Source organism: Euleptes europaea, chromosome 2 (genome assembly GCF_029931775.1).
Source record: "Euleptes europaea isolate rEulEur1 chromosome 2, rEulEur1.hap1, whole genome shotgun sequence".
Classification (NCBI taxonomy): Eukaryota; Metazoa; Chordata; class Lepidosauria; order Squamata; family Sphaerodactylidae; genus Euleptes; species Euleptes europaea.
The window spans coordinates 48123255-48135438 of NC_079313.1; the positions used below are offsets into that span (position 1 = coordinate 48123255).

The 12184-nt window shown below is 45.1% G+C and overlaps 1 protein-coding gene across 1 annotated transcript in view; it reads right to left on the reverse strand.

Annotated features, from left to right (window-relative positions):
• Positions 1–12184, reverse strand: part of RPAP2 (RNA polymerase II associated protein 2) — a 70868-nt gene that overhangs the window by 33243 nt on the left and 25441 nt on the right. The window contains exons 8-10 of the mRNA XM_056844742.1: positions 10597–11521; positions 6991–7085; positions 5279–5359 (exon numbers count right to left, since the gene is read on the reverse strand). Of these exons, the coding sequence (XP_056700720.1) occupies positions 5279–5359; positions 6991–7085; positions 10597–11521 (1101 nt within the window). The remainder of the gene's footprint in view (positions 1–5278; positions 5360–6990; positions 7086–10596; positions 11522–12184) is intronic.

Sequence of the window (12184 nt, forward strand, 5' to 3'; positions counted from 1 at the left end):
TCGCTTTCTCATTAACCTCCTACTAAATTCTCACCACTTTTAACTCTCTCTCTCTCTCTCTCGTGTGTGTGTGTGTGTGTGTGTGTATGTGTGTGTGTGTGTATATATATATATATATATATATATATATATATATATATATATATATATATATATATATATATTAAAAGGTGGTTGAAATTTCTGTGCTGAGTCACTAAGTTTTTATGTACCGTATATTATATATTGATTTTAAGTATTTAGAATTTTTACAGGTATTTATAGGCATTTTAGGTATTATATGGTATTTTAGAATTTTAAAAAATTGTTTTACATATCTTTTAATTTAATACTAGTCATGATGCATACCTATTCTCTCCAGGATCAGAGGAGCATGCCGAACATATTAGGTGCTATGAAACACAGGCAGGATGGTGCTGCTGCAGTTGTCTTGTTTGTGGGCTTCCTAGAGGTACCTAGTTGGCCACTGTGTGGACAGACTGCTGGACTTGATGGGCCTTGGTCTGATCCAGCATGGTTTTTCTTATGTTCTTAATGAGTCAGAAAAGAGCATGCCCTTTAAGGGATATATTAAGTTCACATTGTAAGCAAAGTAGGATGGACTATTTTTTAACTTCCCAGCTGGCAACGGAAAGCAGGTTTCAGTGTTTAGACAATAGCTGGCCATTTTTGTCTCAGTTTGTTAAAGAGCCTTCCAATTCTGTGGGTGGGATGCCAGGTCCAAAATTAAGTAGGCAGGACTGTGATGGTATCTCTGCTACTTCTATGCTAAAGATGTTGGCAGCCCACACTTTTCTTATTGCTGATACCTTACAGAATATTTTTTCCAAGTTACAGGACATTAGCAATAAATTAGCTTTCTTATTACCTAAGAACATCTCAGTTGACTCAGCAAGAGCTTTGCAAGTTAGAAGGGGCCCTAACAAGGAGAAATGGTTAGTTAAGCAGCCAGCACAAATTACCTTGAAAGTTTATCCTTTCAATGGTTTTATTCCTTTTCGGCATACCTTAGACCAGGGGTCGGCAAACTCATTAGTCAAAAGAGCCAAATATCAACAGTACAACGATTGAGATTTCTTTTGAGAGCCAAATTTCTTAAACTTAAACTATATAGGTAGGTACACTGTTTATTAACTTAATAAAGTTTAATTAAAGTTTTAACTTTTAATCAAACTATAAGTACACTGAATAAAACTTGATATACTTAATAGTGATCTTATTTATTGATAAAAATTAAATTGTAAGTCCCTGCCATTTCCCCCTCCCCGTCCGGAGTCCTCGTCTGGAGGCCTGGTCTACCGCCATAAAAGCCTATTGATAGACCTGGCCTCCAGCTGAGTCCCATTGGGAGGCCAGGTCTACCCATTGGCTTTCTTGGCAGTAGACCTGGCCTCCGGAGGCCCATAGAAGCCAATTGGTAGACCTGGCCTCTGAAGGGGGACTTTTTCCCCTCCTCGGAGTCCAGGTCTACCGCCAAGAAAGCCAGTGGGTAGACATGGCCTCCCAATGGGACTCAGCTGGAGGCCAGGTCTACCAAAGGAAGCCCGCCCAACAGCTGATAGGCGGGGGGCCAGGAACCGCCGAGCCGCCCGCCCAGCAATCGCGCGGCTAGAGGGGAGGGGAGGCTTTAGCCTCCCAACCATTGACGGCAAGGGAAAGGGGGACCCGGCCATTCTCCACGGCGGGGGGGGGGGGAGAGACAGCTCGCCCGCTCTCTCTCTCTCAGGTGCGCCGGCTCCGCAGCCTGGCTGCCGGCACGAGCAGGCGCAAGAGCAGGGGCTCCGAACCAAGTTCGGAGAGCCGCACTCAATGGGCCAAAGAGCCGCATGCGGCTCTGGAGCCGCAGTTTTGAGACCCCTGCCTTAGACCAAGCTAAAGCTAATTTGAGCCAACTGTTAGAGATCCATAGAGACTATTGATTTGAAATCTGTGATGATGCTACCTAGTCCTATAAGAATGAAGACACTTTTACTCTCTTTTTATTCTACAGAAATGCCTACTGTCATTTGGACCAAGAAAACGAGGTTTTTTATCATGGGGTGTACATGATTCATGTCTTTAAGAAGGAATCCCCCCCTGGTAACACCTTGTAAAGCAGGGGTGGGGAACGTCAGGCCCGGGGGCCGTTTAAGGCCCACAAAATCATTTGGTCTGGCCCTTTGTGGGTCCTGGCAGATCTCTAGCTCAGAAGGATCTAAGACTGGTGATCCGCACCCTCCCGCAGACAGGAATAGCCTCTATTCAAGGCAGATGCGAGTTTGTTTTGCTGAGAAAAGGAACCTTCCCCCCCCCTTGCAGAAGAGTCATTAGCTATGGAGCTGCTAGGACCACCCAAGAAACTGTGTTAACCCTTTCCCACCCGGGCCATGGAGAAACGTATTGGTCGGCAAATTTTTAAGTTGATAATTTTGTATGGCCCGCGAATGATGTTATAAATATCCAAATGGCCCTTGGCGGAAAAAAGGTTCCCCATCCCTGTTGTAAAGACTCCTCACATCGTCAGACCGCTTTAGCTAGGTCAGGGTCTAAGAAACTGCTACAGCCTAGTAAGTCGAGAGAGAAGAAATTGGAACTAGACTGTTCAGAACTAAGGTTGTATCAATCATACAAACTGCTACCTCCTGTGGAACAACAGAACTTAATTATGAGATTCAACAGAATGAAAAAGGTACTCCTAGGTACTCAGTCAGCAGAAGCAGAAAGGCAGGATGCTCCCCCAACCCTCCCAAAGTACAATTTTGCAGAAACTAAACCCTCAGTTTTTAACTTTTCTGCTGTGCAGTCTGTTGGGGGACAAGGGAAAACCAGTTACCTTGGTAAGGAGAGTCTTCAGGGAAAGGTGTTTGGGCCACTTTCTAAAGCCCTGAGAAAGAAAAAGCCAGCCCCTTTGGATGTTAGTACTCCTTTTTTTCCTGAGCAAAGGAAATCTCTTGGCCAAGAAAAAAGTTTTACTCCCCCAGTTGCTCCAACCCCTGAAACCCCTAAGTCTAGTGAGGAGAGGAACTGGGTGGAAAACATGTTCTACAAAAGATTTCTTCTCAGCCTCTCAGTTAGCAGTTGATTTGACCACATCCCCGCAAGTGCTCCCTTCTAAGTGTTCATCTAGCTTAGTTGATTTATCACGCCCCTTTCCAGTTGACCTGCCCCTGCTATTACAAAGTTAGTCAATGCACTACCATCACTAGATAACTGACTACTGAAGAAGGAGAATGGGGTTATGAGGGTACTCTCTTGGAACCTTGCGGTTGGAAGGGTCGTTCTTTGGATTCAGAGGTTGTAGATAGGTTAAGAGAATTCCAGGTGATCCTCCTGCAGGAAACTTGGGAGCAGTATCTTTGACCACTTCAACCCCTCTCTATTGGCAAACATCCCTATCAGGACCAGAAAAAGTCCTGTGTCAGTACAAATACAAATCCTGCCCAGTCTCAGAAGTCCTACACAGACATGGGTGCTCTTTTCTTCTCCTCCTCCCCAGTTCTGGAACCAACCATAGTACCTTATTACATTTGACTGAGCATTTCTCTCTAACTCAAGTCACAAATTTGCAAACCCAGTTCTAATCATGGTTGCAAAGGAGCCAACAGTGCTAAATAAACAAGCCAGCACAAACATAACGGTGCCTAAAAAATGAAAGGGGGGGGGGGGTCAGGCCGATTTACAATTACACCAGGCCATGGAGAAATGAATATTACGGCTCTTATCTTTACCTGCTGTTCTTACAAAGGGGGGCAGCGAACCTTTTGCCTCAATGCAAAGACTGTCTCCCTTATTTCCCTGTGCCAACTACGGTCATCAGGCAGCCATCTGTTGGCTATCCCACCACTTAGGGTGGCCCATATGGCTTTGACAAGAGCCCAGGCCTTTTCCATCGTGGCTCCGGTTCTGTGGAATGGGCTTCCTGAAGAGGTGGGGGGCCCCTCTCCTCCCTGGAGACCTTCAGGAGGTGCTACAAGGCCTGCCTGGTTTTTTTCCCCTTTGGAATGAGCAAAATGCATTTTAAGTTTTTCCTTAATGCATGTTAAGGTTTTTCTCACTCAAAATATATAACATGAAAATCTGAGAGCTTTCAAAAAATTTCCAGTAGAAATCCTGAGGAACTCTAAAAAGACTCCTATGATTTTTTTTCTTTTGAAGTGAATACAATGCTTTAAAAAAGTTTTATTCACAACATATAGCATGGAGAAGTCCGGGGCCTTTTTGGGGGGTAATTTTTCTATAAGAAAAACAGGAAAATGTGGGGGAACACAACTCCCATAGGTAATTTTTTTCCCTTTTTGAATAAATGGAATGGGGACACCCAAGCCTCATTTCTAAATGCCTTTCTTCTGCTCAGAAAGAACTCAGAGGAAGCAGGAAGCATTTGAATCCCCGTCTCTTGGCACACTGCTTTGTAATTGGCTGCAGTTCTTTCTGTGAGAGAAAAGTCACTCCCCCAAGCTTCCGTGTCCAGTGCTTTGCCTTATGTATGGGGATTTCAAGCGGGCTGAGCTCAGGAGGCCCTGATCTGGATGGCCCAGGCTAGCCTGATCTCGTCAGATCTCAGAAGCTAAGCAGGGTTAGCCCTGGTTAGTATTTGGATGGGAGACCACCAAAGAATACCAGGGTTGCTGTGCAGAGGAAGGCACTGGCAAACCACCCCTGTTAGTCTCTTGCCATGAAAACCCCAAAAGGGGTCGCCATAAGTCGGCTACGACTTGAAGGCACTTTACACACACACACACGAGCTTAGGAGAGAGGGAAGAATTGGGTTAATAGAGGGAAGGGAATTCCTGGGATTTGTGAGGGCTGGAAGCGAGGTCATCTCTAATAAACAGATAACTCATGCATAACTCCAAGGAAAAACGAGACAGACCAGGGGCAAATGTGAGTGAAAGTATCCATCCATAACTGACCCAGGTTGTAGATCTCTCTTGCCTGAGTATTGGTTATATTTACAATTTTGCTTAGAAAACAAAAGCATTTATATTTTTACGTTCCATAAATATGCCAAGTAATATAACTGTATATGATAACTAAATTATAAATGATGTATTTCATGTTGTTAAAAGGAGAAGAATACGTTTAGGTTTGATAGGAAAGTACCATAAGTGTTGCATCTACTTCAATTTCCCCCAAATTTGTTTTTTTTCCCAGGGGAGAAAACATCTGGGGGGAAAATTTCCCCCACATGGCTTCAAAAACAGGTGATTCAACTGCTCCCTAGCCTGCCTTATTAGCAAGTATCATCTACTAACATTAACTTAACTAGTTCAAGTGTCTGGAAGTCTTTTCTACTTACGCAAATGTCTTAACAAGATTTTTAAGTTCATTGTAAACATCACCAAGAGGAATATGGAGAGGTCCCAAAACATTGGGCAATCTGAAAAGAAAGCAAAATTAGATCTTTTCATTATCAGCAAACTTTCTGGCTTCAAGCTAGAATCTAGCCCACTGGCCATTAACCGTCTAGATAAACCTCCTTGAGTTTTACGGAGTTTAGATGAAATTCATGATTTACAGTTTGTAAGTAAATCTGAACATCCTGTAAGTAGGGTTGCCAGGTCCCTCTTCGCCACCGGCAGGAGGTTTTTGCGGCACAGCCTGAGGAGGGTGGGGTTTGGGGAGGGACTTCCATGCCAAAGAGTCCAATTGCCAAGGCGGCCTTTTTCTCCAGGTGAACTGATCTCAATCGGCTGGAGATCAGTTGTAATACTAGAAGATCTCCAGCTAGAACCTGCAGGTTGGCAACCCTACTTGTCAGATTGTTTTAAATACAGACTATGCAGAGGCTGATGAGGTTGATTTATCCAGTAACTGGCCCAAGATTTGGTCACACAATTCTTTGGTTACATTATTCAGAAACCGTCACACAAATAAACAAACCAACCCCCCTCCAAGGGTGTATCTTTTACTTTAATTTGTGAGGGCTTTTATAGCTAAAACTCGTTGCAGGCTTATGCAAATATACTGAAAATATCATGCAACCTGGCTACAAGTTTACTAGTGTTTCTGTGTAGCATAAAGGACAGTGAGGTTTGCTTAGCACGGGACCCAATCTGAAATTATAAATTTGGCTGACCTTTTTGGCCCTGACTCCAGCCTGGTGGAATGCTCTGCCTGGTAACATCAGGGCCCTGTGGGACCTTAAAGAATTCTGCAGAGCCTGCAAGGCAGTACCATTCCACCAGGCCTATAACTGAGGACAGCCGCAGGTGAGATCAATACTGGCCTCCCTACCTCCCCCTTTCTTTTATGTTAAACTCTGTATGGATCTGAAGGGGTAACCTGCCTGTTCGTCCCAGTCTACATGATGGAAATTGGGTGCCATCTTGGGATTTTAATTATTTTAAATTACAGGGTTTATTGTTAAAAATTTACTGATTTTAATGTTATTTGATATATGGTTTTAAATGATGTTACCCGCCCTGACCCTGGCCTTGGTGTGAGTTAGAAATTGAATAAATAAATAAATTAATTAAATAAGTTTGTTTTTCTGAATCAGACCTATAAGCAAACTATGGTGGTTTTATGTGGGTGGTGGTGGTGCTGCTGCAATTCTTTTGAGAACTGGTACACAGAGGGCAGATAGTTTTGGAGCTTGTTGCAATTCTTCAGAGAGCGGCATCATCCATTATACTGAAATTCCCCACCAGCCTGGCAGGCTGTATGTTGGGGTTTGACCCTGCATGCTCCTCTTTCATGGAAAAAGGCCCAGCCAGAGTGGCAAGGGCTATGCTCCACCAGGGAGGCTGGACTGCGTTTGGACAACAGCTGGTGCAAGAGGCACCTGGCTCTCTCAAAGGTGGGTTGGCCTGACTCTTCACAGGCATCTTGTCTCCAAGGAGGTAAACTTGGCATGAAAGGAGAGGAAGATCTGTTGGGAAGCTTTGGGTGGGAGCGGTGCGCAGCAACGCACTGCCTCCGCTGTTTCATGGGTGGAATCCCTTCTGTACTAACTGCATTTGGCTATTCAGTTTGTATTTGAGAAACAGAAGTGGAAAATATACTCACACTTTCTGCAGCTTTTCAAGAACAATCCTCTTTCGAATCTGCTGTTGAGCATTAGAATCTACAAGAGGAAAGGCAGAGGTCCACTGCTGAAAATCCTGTGTAAGAAAAAACGTGCATGGTGTGTGGTTTAAGTTTATCAGCCTTAATAGTTGCTATTGTGATTTGTTTTATCAATTTTAATGTTTTTAACCCTGTTATAAGCGCCCTCAAATAAATATATTTCTATATAACATTATTTTACCTTTCTCCACCCAACCTTTGGGTACCTCCACCCAGCTTTTGGTTTTTCAGGTTGGGTCTTCTCCCCACCCCCTTTTTTTGTTTATCAAGAATGAACATAGAACAAGTTTTTTTAAAGGGGTTTTGTTGAAGAAAAGGAAGTAACAGCAGGCATAAGATCATTCACAAATGAGATCTGCAGATATAGCTGGCTTGATCCTCAAAGGTAACACCAGTATGTCTGAACTTGCTTATTTGTACCAAAAAACCCGCACATTAGCTTATGAAATCTATATCAGATCTTAGTTTGTGTTCTACTTCACGATTTCTAAACCGAAATATTCACAGACATTTTATGTTGGAGTAAATGCCTTATAACTAAGGTGTCCTTCCTTATGACCACACAGGACCCACTAATAACTGACTTGATGGCAAGGTTCCTACAGCTCGCAATCAGAGAACGCGATCGTAATTTTGCACCACATAATGGCTGACTTGGGACAGTGATAATCAAGTAACCAACTTAGTGTATCCGCATGTTCCTATAATGTGACTTCATTGTAAATTTTATTGTATGATATTTGTATATTTTGTATAATATGATTTTATTGTAAACTCTATCGCAGGGGTCCTCAAACTAAGGCCCGAGGGCCGGATCCGGCCCCCGGAGGGCTTTTGTCCGGCCCGGGGACCAAGGAAGCCAGTCCCCCCTTGCCCCCCTCCCCAGAGCTTTTCTGGGCTTCCTGGCTGTGTACGCACAACTGGAAGCCTCCCTCCCGCCCCAGTCGCCCCCTTCCCTGCTCCCTCTCCAGCCCAAAACCTCTTTCCTGGGCACACAAGGCATCTTGCTGCTTCGCGTGCCGCCCGGTCGCCCCCTTCCCCCTCCCAGGCCCAAAACCTCCTTTCCGGGGTGCGCGAGGCGTCTTGCTGCCTCGCATGCCGCCCAGTCGCCCCCTTCCTGTCCTGGCGTTCCTGTTTTGGCCACAGTTGGTAGCGTTCTCACGGCTCGGGGCTCTGTCTCCTCCTGGGGGTATCCTTGTGGCCTGGAGGTAATTGTAGGGGCCCCTTGGGGGAGGGCTGGGCATATCTCCAGGGAGAAGAAAAAGACTTGTGGCCATTTATGCACAGGAGGTTTTGCCTTGGATTTGCCGCTCTCCAGATGCACATTTTCCCCATCCGAATTCTCAGAACTCAAAAGTAAATTCCCCCCACCCCCACCCCAGGGGAGAGTTTGGAGAATTCGGATGGGGAAAATGTGCATCTGGAGAGCGGCAAATCCAAGGCAAACCCTTCCATGAATAAATGGCCTTGGTTTTTACATGCCAACTTTCTCTACCACTAAAGGGAGACTCAAATTGCCTTACAATCCCCTTCCCATACCCTCCCACAACAGACTCCCTGTGAGGCAGGTGGGGCTGAGAGAGTGCTAACAGAGCTGTAACTTGCCCAAGGTCAGCCAGCTGGCTTCGTGAGTAGGGGTGGGGAAACCAACCAGGTTCACCAGATTAGCCTCCGCTTCTCACGTGGAGGAGTGGGGAATCAAACCCGGTTCTCTAGAGTCCCTGCTCCCAACCACCACTCTTAACCACTACAGGGGGAATGCCCGGGCTTGTAAGGAGGATGCTTTTCCGGAGAGCCCCCTCGCGCCGCCTCCTCCTCCCCCGAAACAGTCCGGCCCCCAACAGTGTTTGAGAGACAGTGAACTGGCCCCCTGTTTAAAAAGTTTGAGGACCCCTGCTCTATCGCATCATTTCCCTTTTAATGCCAAAAAAGGTTTTCTTATTCGTAAATGTCTTACAACTTTCTTCATCTCGGTCAATGACCTGCCACTTCAGCTCTACTATCAGAAGTTAGTTTTGCTATATACTTAAAAAAAAAACGTGCTTAATAATAATTGTGTGCCGTCAAGTCACAACCGACTCATGGCAACACAGGGAGCATGGGGTTTTCAAGGCAACAGATCAGCCGAGGTGGTTTGCTGTTGCCTTCCTCTGTACAACAAAATGCTTCCTTCATCACATAAACCTGATACAGAGATAGGAGACTGGAAACATCTCTTGAACTCTCTGTTATTCCTTCTTCTATATTTTCCCCTTTGCACACAAATACCCTCTTCTTAATCTGTATAGTTAACTATGGTTAGTGTTATGTATACATCAGAATGTTTGCTAACCGGTTAGCTCCAGACCAGTTTGAAATCGTGATCAGAAACAGGACTGCAAAATGCAATGTGGATCTTAACATTTGCATAATGGTTAGCTCCAACAATGATAGGAAGAGATTGTAATGTGATCCCTTAATCACATTTAGGAGACTGGATATATCACTTGTACTGAGACAGACTGAATAAAAGTCTACAGTAACATACTTTTGCAAAGATATTGGCATTTGCTTTATTATAGCCCTGACCTGGACGGCCCAGGCTAGCCAGATCTTATCAGATCTTGGAAGCTAAGTAAGGTCAGCCTCGGTTAGTGTTTGGATGGGAGGACCACCAAGTGCCCCAGTGGAGCCAAGCCACTCAATTGACCTGTATATTTTAAGGAATGATAACTTAGGTAATTCAGACTCTTCTGGCCTCCAGCAACCAGGGATGTAATCTTGTGACTCCAGTGAAATCAATGGTCTGAGTATCTCTGCACAGGATGGCTCTGCAGGAGTCTACAAGATATCAGTCCCACTAGGAAAAAAAATCTAGACTAGTAGGAATTTTTCATGTCTGTGACACTCCAAAGCCTTCTCCATTGAGGCAAGCATTCTGAAAGGGCGTTGTTGTGTGGATGGAGTGAAGATAACGGGATTGAGGTTGAGTTGCTCTCCTCTTACAATTGCCATTCTCCCATGGCCACCCGGCACATCACTTTCCACTGGGAGTGTATGTTGAAGAAGGAATAAGCAGTCAGCAAGCACTTTGGCAAGCATTTCAGGCAATATGGAGGAAGAGATTTTGGTCCAGGATACTCTAAGGCAGGGGTGGCCCAACCTCTTGGCTTCCCTGGCCCACACTGGAAAAAGAATTGTCTTGGGCCACACATAAAATGCACTAACACTAACAATAGCTGATTCATAATGTTTTAAGTAAGTTTACGATTTTGTGTTGGGCTTCATTCATAGCCGTCCTGGGCAGCATGTGGCCCAGGGGCTGCAGTTTGGACAAGCCTGCTCTAAGGGATGTTCTCAGTTGTTGTGCTCATTCCTTTAAGCTACAAGGTTACAGACAGTCTCCACCCACCCATATTTGTGCTCAGCATTTCTGGGGACTCCAGCCATTTCTTAGCTACCCATACTCTGGACCCACAACACTTCATAACTTGTTATGAAAATAGCAACATTGGAGTGGGGGGCAGACGGTTTCGCAATTAATCCACTCAATCCCAAGATAATTACCTTATTGGTGTGGTGTTGGTCTCCTCCCGGCTGCATCATCAAACCTTCTTCAGCCAAGGGTACCTTTACTTCGTAAAATTCTTTCACCCTCAATTCCAACAGGGCTGTGTCTTCCTGTAGTTTTTCATAGCTTGGCAGAGGTTTAGCTGCTGCTACACTGGACCCCCTGATAGCCAAAGACAGGTCCAAACAGGGTTCCAAGTCTCTTTTAGAAGTGGCATAATTAAGATCATCAGTGCTATCAAAATCGTCCTCATCGAGTTCTTCTTCCTTGCAGCAGCCCGGGGGTTCCTGTGTGGCCACAGAACTGCTGCCATGGAGAAGCTTCAGGGTCTCCTCAGTCCTCCATTCGGTAAATGTTTGCCGGAGCCCTTCTAGCAAGTTGCTTTTAGCAGCCAGAGGATCAGTTAGGCCTTTCAGTCCACGACAAATGGGCTGTTTCGATTTGACAAGCAACCTTTTAAATTGTTCTGCCCCATTTTTGCTTACACCCAGGAAAACCACAGATGAGCCACTAGAGTTATCTTTCCAGGCTTCTGGTTTTTTCCTGGTTTCAGGGGAAGTGTCACTTATTTTCACTTGTGAGTTGCCTGGCACAGAATGTTTCTCTTCTGGGGCATCTAACTTGCATTTACTTAATGGCTCTGCAGCATCATTAGCTGCATCCCCAGTACTGCTGGACTCGAGGCCTGCTCCCTCAACAGGTTTCTTTTTGAGTGCGCTCCTTCTGGGCACCTGACGCTCTAGCTTCTTTGCACTGGATAAATTCCCTGCTAGAACAAAAGAAACAAATTCTTGCTCAGCATCGCCGCTGCTCTCAGTCTCTGTGCTTGAGTCTGCCTGGATTGATGCTGGACTAGGAGCTTTAAGTTCAGAAGTTCTCATTGCTTCAGTGAGGAATTTTACTTCTTTCCCTGAGCAGCCACTGTTAATAGATGATTATGGAAGTCACTAACAGATGTACACAGCATTGGGATGGCAACGCATTTTGCAAAACTACATTAAGATTACAAATTGACAATATTCCACTGAAGGAAGCTGGAACTGCATGTTAAAAGGTGACACGCCTGTCCCCACTCACACTCCTCCCCAGTTTCGCGCTTCGGTTTTTACTTGCAGACCTCACATACTGACAAGCTAAGGGAACAGAGAGAGAAAAGCAGAGAGTATGCAGTAACAAAGAGCATGCTCGGGAAGCAGCAAAGGGACAAATGTGTATTTCCTACAACTAGGTTGCACTCATAACTGTAGACTCTGGTTCTCCAAGCTACTTCTGTATCATAGAATTACAGAGTTGGAAGGAGCCATCCAGGCCATCTAGTCCAACCCTCTGCTTAATGCAGGATCAGCCTAAAGCATCCCTGACAAGTGTTTGTCATCTGCAAATTTAATGAGTAGTCCCTCCACACCCTCATCCAGATCATTTATAAAAATATTGAAAAGTACTGGGCCAAGAACTGAACGCTGTGGCACCCCACTGGACACCCCTCTTCATTCAGATGACATGCCATTGACAACTACTCTCCTTCAGATGCTCACCTAATGATCTCTTTAATATCTGCTCTAGTATCTTCCCTGGGAGAGAGGT